This window comes from Alnus glutinosa, chromosome 2 (genome assembly GCF_958979055.1).
Source record: "Alnus glutinosa chromosome 2, dhAlnGlut1.1, whole genome shotgun sequence".
Taxonomy (NCBI): domain Eukaryota; kingdom Viridiplantae; phylum Streptophyta; class Magnoliopsida; order Fagales; family Betulaceae; genus Alnus; species Alnus glutinosa.
The window spans coordinates 26,430,614-26,444,819 of record NC_084887.1 but is presented as its reverse complement, the minus strand read 5'-3'; the positions used below and the strand labels follow the sequence as shown (position 1 = coordinate 26,444,819).

General features: G+C 37.5%; 2 protein-coding genes across 2 annotated transcripts; both read left to right on the top strand.

Moving 5' to 3' along the window:
- Positions 1–4,108: 4,108 nt before the first annotated feature.
- Positions 4,109–6,052, top strand: LOC133862042 (cytochrome P450 89A2-like). Its single transcript, XM_062297891.1, has one exon. It carries the CDS (start codon positions 4,170–4,172, stop codon positions 5,721–5,723), a length of 1,554 nt encoding a protein of 517 aa, XP_062153875.1. The 5' UTR covers positions 4,109–4,169; the 3' UTR covers positions 5,724–6,052.
- Positions 6,053–11,757: 5,705 nt separating this feature from the next.
- On the top strand, positions 11,758–13,669 carry LOC133859293 (cytochrome P450 89A2-like). The gene has a single exon (XM_062294640.1). The coding sequence runs from the start codon at positions 11,802–11,804 to the stop codon at positions 13,353–13,355; it is 1,554 nt and encodes a 517-aa protein (XP_062150624.1). The 5' UTR covers positions 11,758–11,801; the 3' UTR covers positions 13,356–13,669.
- Positions 13,670–14,206: the final 537 nt, after the last annotated feature.

Sequence of the window (14,206 nt, the reverse complement as noted above, 5' to 3'; positions counted from 1 at the left end):
GCGTGGGTTTGACAGATCCGACACCGTTGACAAAAATGAATTGAGACAAGAAAAAAAAAATAGAAATTATTAATTTTGGACGGTTTAGTCCCAAACTGTCTAAAAACTAATTCGGTTTTCCCAAACCGTTTAGAATTAATTTTCGACGGTTTTCCCAAACCGTCCAGAACCCGAATTCACAACCCATATTTCTAGGCGGTTTTAAACCGTCCAGAATAAACCGTCTAGATTTTATTACATACTTTTTTTTGCCATTTGTGGACGGTTTGAAACCATCCACAAATTTTTAATTTTTTGTAGTGTATATATGGTGATTATAACATGTTTTTAATTTCAAAACTTATCTTTAATTACCAACATAATCATTAACCTAAAATCAATTCTTACTTATTCTGGTGAGAAGAGAGAGAGAGAGAGAGAGAGAGAGAGAGTACTAAAAAAATCATTAACGTTCTATTCCGGTGGCAGCTAGCTCTCGAAACCACCTGGTCAAACCCATGGATAAAGGCTTTCTTTTAGGTAGCTTAATTAATTGATTAGAGGAAATGCTTGTAATTATCTTTAGCAATCATCGTTGAAGATCTCCTCCTCATAATTAATAACAAATATGATCGAGCTACTTTTTTAGTGATTGTTGCAACCCAAAGCCTTTGAAGTTTTCAATATTCACGGATCGAATTCTCAGCCACCACTCACCAGATTGGAAAGTTAATGTTTTACGTCTTTTGATGCATTGCATTGCATTGTGCTTAGTACTATATTATCAAAGCTAGATAGCAATTTTTGCTAATCTTATTCATCAAAAAAAAAAAAAAAAATTGCTAATCTTGATTATTACTCCAGACGAATATGATATGCATGTATCAATTTACAATTAATGCATGCCTCAAACTAGCAGATTCAAGTTGATAGCACGCAGCCTTAAAGATAGAAAATTTGGAATTGATTAGCGTATACAAGTTGGTGACGGCTGATTAGGTACGTGATAATTGACTGCATATTATAATATCAATAAAATACTTAAATTCACTATTTTTTATCAACATAAACTTTCAGGACTTTTAGGATAATTAATTCTTTAACATATATAGTATATATTATAGCAGAATTTTTACTTCTAACTTTAATTAAATGTTTAACTTGTTAATTACGCCTACTGTTCCTAAAATATTATAGTCTAGATTGGAAAGTCAGGCCCGTACTTTAGCCCACAAACCTTTGCCTTGGCCTTCCTAAATCGCGAGCTGCGCGCTGATAATCTGTCGAAAACTAAGATGATCGATGTCATTTAGATGAATATTAGAAGAGGAAACCCTGCCGCTATGGATTATATATCTACAATAAAAGCAAACCAGGATTCAAATTCAAATCACTAATTGGTCGTTCATGCATGATATGTTGGTATATGAAATCAACAATGCCTTAAGTCGCCCTTCAGGAAGGAGCTTCATCTGCAAAGAGGTAGAGAATGTCATAATTAAGCCCATTAGGCTTGGAGGATGAGAGGCACTCCGACGCTCAAGTTAGTAGAGAGTGAAAGGGAGGACTCTCTCTAGTAATTAATTAAGAGAGTATTATCGATAAAGTGTGAAGAATGATGTAAAACGCGTACCTTTTAGGCCTAATATATATACATGCATATAGAACCTTCTAGAATCTTCTAAGGGTTTTTGGTGGCTAGGGTCTTGGTGTCTCCTCTCTCTCCAAGCCGTTATGGAGGTCAGTGGGGCGTGGGAGTGTGATGTCTCACATCGCCTAGGAATGAGGATCTGTTTATATGTATAAACGCACTCTTTGTGACACAACGCGTTTGGAGCCCAATTGATTTGAGTGAAAGGAACAAAGCCTTGAGTTTGAGGGTTCAAGTCACCCAAGATATCAAAACTATACAATATTGTGTCGTTAGAGGTGGGTCGTTACAAATGGTATAGAGTCATTGCCCAGCCTGAGATGGGAAAACCGTGCACAAGTCCTTGAGGGTGACCAGTGGACACTTGCTGGGATGCCAAGAATGGGGTGATCGCATGATAGTCGTCGGCGAGGACGCTAGGTCCCAAGAGGAGATGATTGTAACGTCCCACATTGCTTGGGAATATGGATGTGCTTATTTGTATAAACGTACCCTTCTTGACACAACGCATCTGGAGCCCAATTGGTTTGGGTGAAAGGAACAAAGTCTTAAGGTTGAGGGTTTGAGTCACCCAAGATACCAAAGAGGACAATATTGTGGGTGGAGCCACCAGGGTGGCAGCGGCGGCGTACTCTGATACCACACACAACTCGTTTTAAAACTGTGATGGCCATTAACTTAGCTATCAGAACTCCGTAGTTCAGCGTGCTTCTGCGAGAGTACGTAGTATTAGGATAGATGACTTCTTGAAAAGTCTGGTTCAAGAGAGCTAAAAGCAGACAATATGTACCGTTAGAAGTGAGTCGTTACAGTGAGAATACTGTTGCTCGAGGTGAGTGGGCGGATAAGTTCTAAATGAGTGATCGTTGAGTTGTCAAATATTTGGACCGCCTGGTGTTCCAGTTACATGCAGTACCTATTATGGAAGAAAAATGTTTGTTACACAACAGATTGTGCACAACAAGTGCACAACCTACTCATATGAGTAGGACCCACCTGAGTTGGTGGGACCCTCCCATGTGAGTAGGTTGTGCACAACCTGTTGTGTAAGTAACAAAGCCCATTATGGAAAGAGGAACCTTCCCGCATTCTATTGTTGACTATTCTCTTGGCTGGGCTTGTTCTGAAGTACTGCGGGTCTTCTTCGTAGATAAATGTTTCCTGGGTCCCAGAGGAGATTTGTGTGAGAAAAATTCCATCTAATACATGTTCATCAAATTAAAGGTCTTGATATCACATTAATGCTGGCACGTACGTAAAAGGGTTACATGCATCTTTTTTTTTCTTTTTTTTTTTTAAAGTACATAAATGCATCTTGATTTATTTGTTCAAGTTACGTTGTTGTGATAAACACGTACGTAAAAGGGTTACATGCATCTTTCTTTTTTTTTTTTAAAAGTACATAATTGCATCTTGATTTATTTGTTCAAGTTGTTGTGATAAATTAATATTTATGATAGCAAAAAAAATAGAAAATAACATAATAAAATAGGCTTAATCCCACAAGACATCAAGATTTACATAATTCAGCTATATATAAACAAATCTACATCTAGGACCCGAGACAACTTGAAAGAAATTCTATCATGAAAAAATGGAGTTCAAAATAGTGGTAACTCCAAAACAAAGTCTCAATACACCTAAAAAAAAAACTATCATTAAAACATAACTTTTACAAAAGAATTTTGTTTTTTTCTAGTCTTCTTTGACACAACACTAAAAGAAAAACTTCTCTCTATAAATTTTTGCCTTAAAGTTTCTTGGTTCGCTTACAATGCTCGGAAGCTATGAATTTCCCGAGAGCAAACCAGGCCCACTTAAGAGAGACGACTAGGTTTATTGTATGGATGTTGTTGGGTTTAAAAGTAGTGAAATTAAATTTGGACCATTATTTTTACAGTATCAAAGCAGGATCTTAATTTCTAGAAAAGTTGCCGGGACAAATCTTCCGAACTCGATCGTTTAAATTATACACAAAAGTTGAACGCAGCTTCTGATGACTAGTCTACTATCCATAGACACCAAAAAATTTCCACAACGAGTAAATTTCAAGAGTCGTATCGTACTTGAACAGGATGAAAACCAGCGTCTATGAGGAACGCCTTTATTGACCCGCTAATTAAAGAAGGCCTATAGTACGTACGTTCCCGGCCCGCTAAGTGCCAGTAAAATAGGGATGGAATGTTGAATTTCTCATGCTAGTGGGCCAGTGGCAGAGGAATGTTCTGTTAATTAGCGGCAGGAAAGCACTCAGGCGTCAGGTGGAGGATGCTGGTCAAAGAGAGAGAAAGACAGACAAAAAATCTAGACGTGCAATTTCCAAACTGAGAACGACGACAGAGGCGGCTCATAAATTCTTCACACATGTTTGTTTGTTTAGTACGTACTTGCATCAATGTTATGGTCATGGTCTTAAAGAGTTGGCCATGGTTGTTGGTTTCTTGTATATAAATGAGCTAGCTAGGCAGCATCCATCTTCAAGTTAACACATTCATTCATCCACCAGTACTACCCACCACCCCACAATACTTGGAGATCGATGGAGGCTTGGTTGATCATTCTCGTCTCTCTCTCTGCATGTTTTTTCATAAAACTCCTCTTCAATCTTCTCTTCTCCTCCAAAAAGAATGAATCAAAAGGCCACCTCTTCCCACCAGGACCCCCCCCTCTTCCCATCATAGGACACCTTCATTTACTTCCCAAATCAACCATTGAGCTTCGATCCCTCCTCTCTAACCTCTCCCAAAAGTATGGCCCTGTTCTCACCCTACTCGTTGGCTCTAAACCCCTTGTTTTCATCACCTCCTACCCCATCGCCCACAAAGCCCTTGTTAAAAACAGTGCCATCTTTGCAAACCGTCCACCAGTCGTCCCTGTTAGCTATGTTCTCAGTAACAAGCGCAAAGATATTGGGGGATCCCCCTATGGCCTTACATGGCGTGTCCTTCGTCGTAACCTCGTGTCTGAAGCTCTCCACCCAGCTGGGTTGAAATCTTACTCTTTCGCCCGCAAGCGATCCATGGAAACAATGATTAATAGCTTCAAGCAGCAATGTTCCAAGCAAGAGGGCGAGGCCGGCGCCGTACGTCTCTTTGAGCATCTCCACCAAGCCGTGTTTTCCTTGTTCATTCTCATGACTTACGGAGACATCGGCGAGGATGCAATTCGAGAAGTCGAGCACATACAATATACATTTCTTGTCAGTTACTCTGAGTTCAGCGTGTTCGCTAACTGGCCAAGATTGGGGAAGCTTGTGTATAGAAAGCGTTGGGAAAAGTACACAGAATTTTTAAGGCGTCAATACGACATCCTGATGCCTCATATTCAAGCCCGGCAGAAGTTGAAGCAAGAGAAGAAGGCCGGCAAAGAAGTAGTTGACTTGGTAACATACACAGATACCTTACTGGATCTGGAAATTTCCGAGGGGGCCGGAAAGCTTGAGGAGGCCGATGTACTGAGTTTGAGCTCGGAGTTTATCAACGCAGGCGCTGACACAACCGCAACGATGTTCCAGTGGGTCATGGCATATTTAGTAAAGTATCCACGTGTTCAAGTCAAGCTTTTTGCTGAAATCAGTCGAGTTGTGGAACAAGGAGCGGAGGAGGTTAAGGAGGAGGATTTGCAGAGGATTCCATATTTGAAAGCGGTGATCCTAGAATGTCTCAGAATTCACCCTCCAAATACCTCCTTGGTTCCACACACAAACACAGAAGAAATGGAAATAAGTGGGTACAATATCCCAAAAAATACAACGGTGCTCATCGGGACGGCAATAATAGGGCGGGATCCAACAGTGTGGGAGAATCCTATGGAGTTTAGGCCTGAAAGGATGATGACTAGTAGTAGTAATGATAATGGTGGAGAAGAAGTGGGTGATGTGACGTCGTTTAAGATGTTGCCCTTCGGTGCTGGGAGGAGGATGTGTCCCGGTTACAAATATGGGTCGCTAATTCTGGAGTACTTTGTTGCAAATTTGGTATGGAATTTCGAGTGGAAGGCAGTGGATGATGTTGATCTCTCGGAGAAGGAGGAGTTCTTGGTTGTTATGAAAAATCCAGTGCGTGCCCAGGTCATCCCGAGAAGAGTCAAGTAGATCATATTACATTGTTTTCAGTGCATGATGAATAAAGACGACCTTATGGAGTCGTCGTAGTTTCATAGATGACAATGACATGCTACATACGTACACATGCACACACGTTGTTTGATTTAATTTACCAATCTTTCATTGGATTGTATTAATATATTACATCTTCGTCAATAATTGATACCGAATGGAGGGTGCATGGTTTGGCCCTAATTAAAGGATATCAATTGACTCACCAATATTATGCTCACGCGTAAACTGTAGGATGAGTCACTTGATCATGAGATATCTAGAATTGTTTTCTATAAAATTGCCAATGTTGAATTTTCCATAGAGATATTTTTTGTAGTCGGTTTCTGTTTGGTGGCTTTGTACATATACGCAGTTTCTGATGAGTGATGATCGACTACGTACTCTACTTTCCATGCATTGACCAAAAAAATTCCCCATAACAACATTTCAAGTGTCGTACTGTTTTGAACAGCATGAAAAGCAGCCTAGCTCTTTGACGAACGCCTTCGTAGGGAACAAGTTTATGATATGTTTGAGTTTTTGAATTTTTAAAATTAGAATTTAATTATTATATTGTGTGCAAATTTTGAGTCAAAAAAACATATTTGAATATTGAATAAAATTTAAATTGTATTTGAAATTATATTTGGGTGAGAGTTGTATGAGATTATTTTTTCACATAAAATCATGATAGCAAATTACTGGTTGTATGAAAAGTTACATGGAATGATTGGAGATATGAAAATTAGTGTAGAATAATGAATGAAATAATTATTATTTAATTTAAATAATTATTATTTTTGGTTAGATCGTTGATAACTTGTACCCTTTTTTGTACATGCAATTCATTTTCTCCGTGTGTCAGATCATCAAGGTGTACGTGGGTCACACAACTTGGAGATCTTTTTTTATAAAAAAAAAAATTAGAGTGGAAATCGGGTGTAAAAACGGGCAGTATTCTGGTTTTTACTGTAGCAAGTTGAAAAAAAATTCTACTTGCATCCAAACGACTTAACGTCATTCCCATTTGTCTTCACGTGGCTCCCCCGCTGCGTTCTTGAAATATTAAAATATGGTATGGGAAAATCTGCTGAAGGGGGCAGAATCAAATATTTGAAAGTTATAATTAAATTAAAGTTATAATGTCAGACAATTAATTACACAATAACTTAGTTTCTAATTTCATTAACTCAGATACATTAACTTTTTATGCATGTCAGGACAATGACACAATGCGTCGGTTTTCAATTTCAGCTATGAGTCATGAAGCTCGAAAATTTTAATTAGAAACATTTCAATTATATATATTTTCTTTCTTACTTTCATCTTATTGCCATCATGTGAAAAATTATATATTAATTGACCTGACATAGATTTTTTTACATGTATATTTTTATGGACAAAAATTTCTTATGAGCTGGTTTGTAGGAAATTTCAGACAATCCACATATAAGATTAACATGGATCTTTTAAATATGTGAAAAGCATACGTTTTTTTATTAATGCTATTAAAAAAATACATGCTACTAAAATAATATGTTTCTCACAAGTGAAGAAACACATGTCAATCTTATATATGGGTTGTATAAAATTTCCTATAAACCGATTTGTATGAAATTTTTGTCCTATTTTTATACTGAATGGGGCCGAATAAACTTTATAAAAATTATAAGAGTAATGTTTTATACACTCTCATTTCTATATACTCATTTCTTCACACCCTTAGGTGGCTTTTAAAACCATCATTGGCTTTGATATGGATCTTTATTGGATTTTAATCCAATAGTGGTTTTAAAAGCCAGCCATCACCTAAGGGTGTGGAGAAATGGGTGTGAAAAAGTGGGAGTGTGTGTAGCATTACTCAAATTATAAATCCTTAATAAAATATGTTAGGATTATTGTATTTTACATGATAAATTATAAATTAATAAATTATTTTTTTTCCTTTTTCTTTTAATTACATTTCAAAAAAATAATGTAAATCTTACGCTCCGTTTGTTTTGATCTAAAATATTTTTTGTCCAGCAAAACTCTAATCCTCTTTTTATCCTCCCAAATGACATGTAACTTTTAAAATCACTGTTGAATTTGATACGATCATTATTAAATTTTGATCTAATACTAATTTTAAAAGCCACATAACATTTGCGATAATAGAACTCTACTCTAGCTTCCTTACAACGGAAACTGATCCTCTCAAATTCACAGTTCCTTATAATTTAGAAGTATTTTTGTCCTTTCACAATTTTTTTTTTTTTTAAACTAAAACACCTTTACACTATAATTAAGAAACCGGAGATGATCCTACTCCCCTTACAGAAAAACCCCTACACTGTAAAAAACTGAAAATAACTGGAGATGATCATCCTACTCCCCTTACAACATTATGTGTCTGTCACATGATGTAACATGTTTTTAATTTCAAAACTTAACTTTAATTACCAACATAATCATTAACCTAAAATCAATTCTTACTTATTCTGGTGAGAAGAGAGAGTAATAAAAAAAAAAAATGATTACTGTTCTATTCGGGTACGTGGCAGCTAGCTGTCAAAACTACCTGGTCCAACCCATGGATAAAGGCTTTCCTTTAGGTACGTAGCTTGATTAGAGGAAATGCTTGTAATAATCTTTAGCAATCATCGTTGAAGATCTCCTCCAAATATGATCGAGCTACTTTTTTAGTGATTGTTGCAACCCAAAGCCTTTGAAGTTTTCAATATTCATGGAATTCTCAGCCACCAGGTTGGAACTTAATGTTTTACGTCTAGCTTTTGATGCTTGCATTGTACGTGCAGTGCTTAGTATATTATCAAAGCTAGCTAGCAATCTTTGCTAATCTTGATTATTATTATTATTATTATTATTACTATTATTATTATTATTATTATTATATACAATGCCTCAAACTAGCTAGCAGATTCAAGTTGGTAGCTGCCTTAACAGAAAATTTGGAATTAATTAGCGTATACAACGGTGCTCATCGGGACGGCAATAATAGGGCGGGATCCAACAGTGTAGGAGAATCCTATGGAGTTTAGGCCTGAAAGGATGATGACTAGTAATATTAATGATAATGGTACCGATGGAGAATAAGTGGGTGATGTAACGTCGTTTAAGATGTTGCCCTTCGGTGCTGGCAGGAGGATGTGTCCCGGTTACAAATATGGGTCGCTAATTCTGGAGTACTTTGTTGCAAATTTGATATGGAATTTCGAGTGGAAGGCAGTGGATGATGTTGATCTCTCGGAGAAGGAGGAGTTTTTGGTTGTTACGAAGAAGAATCCAGTGCAGGCCCAGGTTATTCCAAGAAGAGTCAAATAGAATTTCATAGTACGTAGTTTTCAGTGCATGATGAATAATGGCGACCTTATCGATTCGTCGTAGTTTCATAGGTGACAATGACATGCTACGTACGTATGCACGTTGTTTGATTTAATTTACCAACCTTTCAATGGATTGTATTACATCTTTGTCATCAATTGATACCGAATTAATGAATGATGGGTACTGCATGGTTTAATTTGGCCCTAAAGGATCAATTGACTCACCAATATGCTCGTGCGTAAATTAACTGTAGGATGAGTCGGTACTTGATCATGAGATATCTAGAGTTGTTTTCCATAAAATTGCCAATGTTGAATTTTCCGTAGAGATTTTTTTTATAGTCTGTTTCTACAAATTTTCCTTACTCGGGCGTTTAGTGGTTCTGTACATGAGAATGATACGTGCACTACACTACCACAAGGCACAATGAAATAGGCTCACGTGATCATGACTCTACTATCCAATATTGACCACAAAAAATTCCATAACATTTCAAGAGTCGTTCTGTTTTGATTGAACTACATGAAAAGCAGCCACTATTTAGTATGACGAACGCCTTCATAGAGATGAAGTTTAACGTCGTTTTCATTTGTCTCCATGTGGCTCCACAGAATTGCTTGAAAATTCACATAAAGAAAATTGCCCATTTCTTGGTGGATACTTTCGATAAAATGCCCAGTTTTTGAGAAAGAGAGATTTATTGTCTTTATATCTTTCACAACTTGAGTTGCATCCCCTTAAAAAATAACTTCCATGAAATCCACTTCCTTTCTAAAAATCATAGCATGCAAAGCTGCCATTGTCTCCGCTATCTTTGGATCAACTTGCCTCCTGCTTGGTGACGCTGCATGCCCCCAGACAAAAGCTTTCACTATCACGTGCTAGGACACTCAGGCCAATCCACCCTTTTCCCACATTGAGAGATTCATCCCAATTTACCTTCACTAACCCGTTCAATGGGGGACTCCATGAGGTTGCGCCGAAATGCGTTGGTATTTAAACAGCAGTTCGATCACCCCAATGAGGTTTATGCAGGTGCAGTCTCAGCTTTGGCTGAATTCACACCTTTAAACACTAAGGAGGAGGAGTCAGTTTCACACGGGCCTAGTATTCAACAACCCGCCGCAGCGTTCTTGAAATATTAATAATGGTATAGGAAAATCAGCTGAAATGGGGCCGAATCAAATCTTTGAAATTAAGTTATAAATTAAAGTTTTAATGCATGTCATACAATTACACAATAAGTAAATAACTCAGTTTCTCATTTCATTAACTCAGATACATTAACCTTTCATGTCAAGACAATGAATGACACAAAGCATCGGTTTTCAATTTCAGCTATGAGTCATGAAGCTCTAAAATTAATTTTAGAACCATTTCAATTATATATATATTTTCTTTCTTTTTTATTGTCATCTTATGATTCTTATTGTCATCATGTGAAAAATTATATAATTGACCTCACATAGATTTCTTTATATGTATATTTTTATGAGAAATGTTAGAACTCCTTCTAATGTTATTTTGAAATCTTTCTATGCCGATATGTCACCCTGTTTTTAATAATAATAAAAAAAAATTACAGCTTAATTTCTCTTTCCTGTTTGTATTAAAAAAAAAAACATGTGTCGTGTCAGCAAATAATGACACTAAAAGAAGCTTTAGCATTTCTCATATTTTTATGTTGAATGGGGCCGAATAAACTTAGAAAATTTATAAATCCTTAATAAAATAGGTTAGGATTATTGTATTTTACATGATAAATTATAATTTTTTTTCCTTTTTCTTTTAATTAATTACATTTCAAAAGAGTCATGTAAATCTTACGCTTCGTTTGTTTCGATCTAAAATATTTTTTTGTCAAGAGAACTCTAATCCTCTTTGTGTCTTTCCAAATAGCATGCGACTTTTAAAATTACCATTGAATTTGATACTATCATTATTGAATTTTGATCCAATAGTAATTTTAAAAGCCCCATAACATTTGCGATGATAGAACTCTACTCTTCCTTACAACGGAAACATATCTTCTCTAATTCGAATGAACTGGAGAGTACCCAGTTCCTTATAACTTAGAAATATTTTTGTTATTTCACATTTTTTTAAAAAAAACTTAAAGTAGTGAGATTAAATTTGGATCTTAATTTCTAGAAAAGTTGCCGGGACAAATTTTCCGAACACGATCGTTTAAATTATATAGAAAAGTTGAACGCAGTTTCTGATGACTACTATCCATAGACACCAACAAATTTCCACAACTAAATTTCAAGAGTCGTATCGTACTTGAACAGGATGAAAACCAGCCTCTATGAGGAACGCCTTTATTGACCCGCTAATAAAGAAGGCCTATAGTACGTACATTCCCGGCCCGCTAAGTGCCAGTAAAATAGGGATGGAATGTTGAATTTCTCATGCTAGTGGGCCAGTGGCAGAGGAATGTTCTGTTAATTGGCGGCAGGAAAGTACTCAGGCGTCAGGTGGAGGATGCTGGTCAAAGAGAGAGAAAGACAGACAAAAAATCTAGACGTGCAATTTCCAAACTGAGAACGACGACAGAGGCGGCTCAAAATTCTTCACACATGTTTGTTTGTTTAGTACGTACTTGCATCATGGTCATGGTCTTAAAGAGTTGGCCATGGTTGTTGGTTTCTTGTATATAAATGAGCTAGCTAGGCAGCATCCATCTTCAAGCTAGCACACTCATCCACCACTACTCACCCCCCAGGCCACAATACTTGGAGATCGATGGAGGCCTGGTTGATCATTCTCGTATCTCTCTCTGCATGTTTTTTCATAAAACTCCTCTTCAGTTTTCTCTTCTCCTCCAAAAAGAATGAATCAAAAGGCCACCTCTTCCCACCAGGACCCCCGCCTCTTCCCATCATAGGACACCTTCATTTACTTCCCAAATCAACCATTGAGCTTCGATCCCTCCTCTCTACCCTCTCCCAAAAGTATGGCCCTGTCCTCACCCTACTCGTTGGCTCTAAACCCCTTGTTTTCATCACCTCCTACCCCATCGCCCACAAAGCCCTTGTTAAAAACAGTGCCATCTTTGCAAACCGTCCACCAGTCGTCCCTGTTAGCTATGTTCTCAGTAACAAGCGCAAAGATATTGGGGGATCCCCCTATGGCCTTACATGGCGTGTCCTTCGTCGTAACCTCGTGTCTGAAGCTCTCCACCCTGCCGGCTTGAAATCTTACTCTTTTGCCCGCAAGCGATCCATGGAAACAATGATTAATAGCTTCAAGCAGCAATGTTCCAAGCAAGAGGGCGAGGCCGGCGCCGTACGTCTCTTTGAGCATCTCCACCAGGCCGTGTTTTCCTTGTTCATTCTCATGACTTACGGAGACATTGGCGAGGATGCAATTCGAGAAGTCGAACACATACAATACACATTTCTTGTCAGTTACTCTGAGTTCAGCGTGTTCGCTAGCTGGCCGAGATTGGGGAAGCTTGTGTATAGAAAGCGTTGGCAAAAGTACACAGAATTTTTAAGGCGTCAATACGACATCCTTATGCCTCATATTAGAGCCCGACAGAAGTTGAAGCAAGAGAAGAAGGCCGGCAAAGAAGTAGTCGACTTGGTAACATACACAGATACCTTACTGGATGTGGAAATCTCCGAGGAGGCCGGTAAGCTTGAGGAGGCCGATGTACTGAGTTTGAGTTCGGAGTTTATCAACGCAGGCGCTGACACAACCGCAACAATGTTCCAGTGGGTGATGGCATATTTAGTAAAGTATCCACGTGTTCAAGCCAAGCTTTTTGCTGAAATCAATCGAGTTGTGGAACAAGGAGCGGAAGAGGTTAAGGAGGAGGATTTGCAGAGGATTCCATATTTGAAAGCGGTGATCCTAGAATGTCTCAGAATTCACCCTCCAAATACCTCCTTGGTTCCACACACAAACACAGAAGAAATGGAAATAAGTGGATACAATATCCCAAAAAATACAACGGTGCTCATCGGGACAGCTATAATAGGGCGCGATCCAACAGTATGGGAGAATCCTATGGAGTTTAGGCCTGAAAGGATGATGACCAGTACTAGTAATGATAATGGTGGAGAAGAAGTGGGTGATGTGACGTCGTTTAAGATGTTGCCCTTCGGTGCTGGAAGGAGGATGTGTCCCGGTTACAAATATGGGTCGCTAATCCTGGAGTACTTTGTTGCAAATTTGGTATGGAATTTCGAGTGGAAGGCAGTGGATGATGTTGATCTCTCGGAGAAGGAGGAGTTCTTGGTTGTTATGAAGAATCCAGTGCGTGCCCAGGTCATTCAGAGAAGAGTCAAGTAGATCATAGTACGTAGTTTTCAGTGCATTATAAATAAAGACGACCACCTTATCGATTCGTCGTAGTTTCACATATGAGAATGACATGCTACGTACGTACGCACATTGTTTGATTTAATTTACCAATCTTTCATTGGATTGTATTAATTACATCTTCGTCAATAATTGATACTGAATGGAGGGTGCATGGTTTGGCCCTAATTAAAGGATATCAATTGACTCACCAATATTATGCTCACGCGTAAACTGTAGGATGAGTCACTTGATCATGAGATATCTAGAATTGTTTTCTATAAAATTGCCAATGTTGAATTTTCCATAGAGATATTTTTTGTAGTCGGTTTCTGTTTGGTGGCTTTGTACATATACGCAGTTAAGTTTCTGATGAGTGATGATCGACTACGTACTCTACTTTCCATGCATTGACCAAAAAAATTCCCCATAACAACATTTCAAAGAGTCGTACTGTTTTGAACAACATGATCGAAAAGCAGCCTAGCTCTATGACGTACGAACGCCCTCACAGAGAAAAAGTTTATAGTGTTCGATTTTTTAAAATCAAAATTTAATTATTATTTAGGGTGTAAATTTTGAGTAAAAAAATATATTTGGATGTTGAGTAAAATTTAAATTGTATATAAAATCATGTTTAAGTGAGAGTTGTATGAGATTATTTTTTCACAGAAAACCATGGTAGCAAATTATTGATAATATGAAAAGTTATATACAATAATTGAAATTATGAAAATTAGTGTGGAATAATGATTTAAATAGTTATTATTTAATATAAATAAATACAAATAATTATTATTTAATTTAAATAATTATTATTTTTGGTCAGATCACTAACATAC

Excerpts from the sequence above, each read along its gene's own strand:
- LOC133862042 (XM_062297891.1), top strand. The coding sequence starts at position 4,170 with ATGGAGGCTTGGTTGATCATTCTCGTCTCTCTCTCTGCATGTTTTTTC.
- LOC133859293 (XM_062294640.1), top strand. The coding sequence starts at position 11,802 with ATGGAGGCCTGGTTGATCATTCTCGTATCTCTCTCTGCATGTTTTTTC.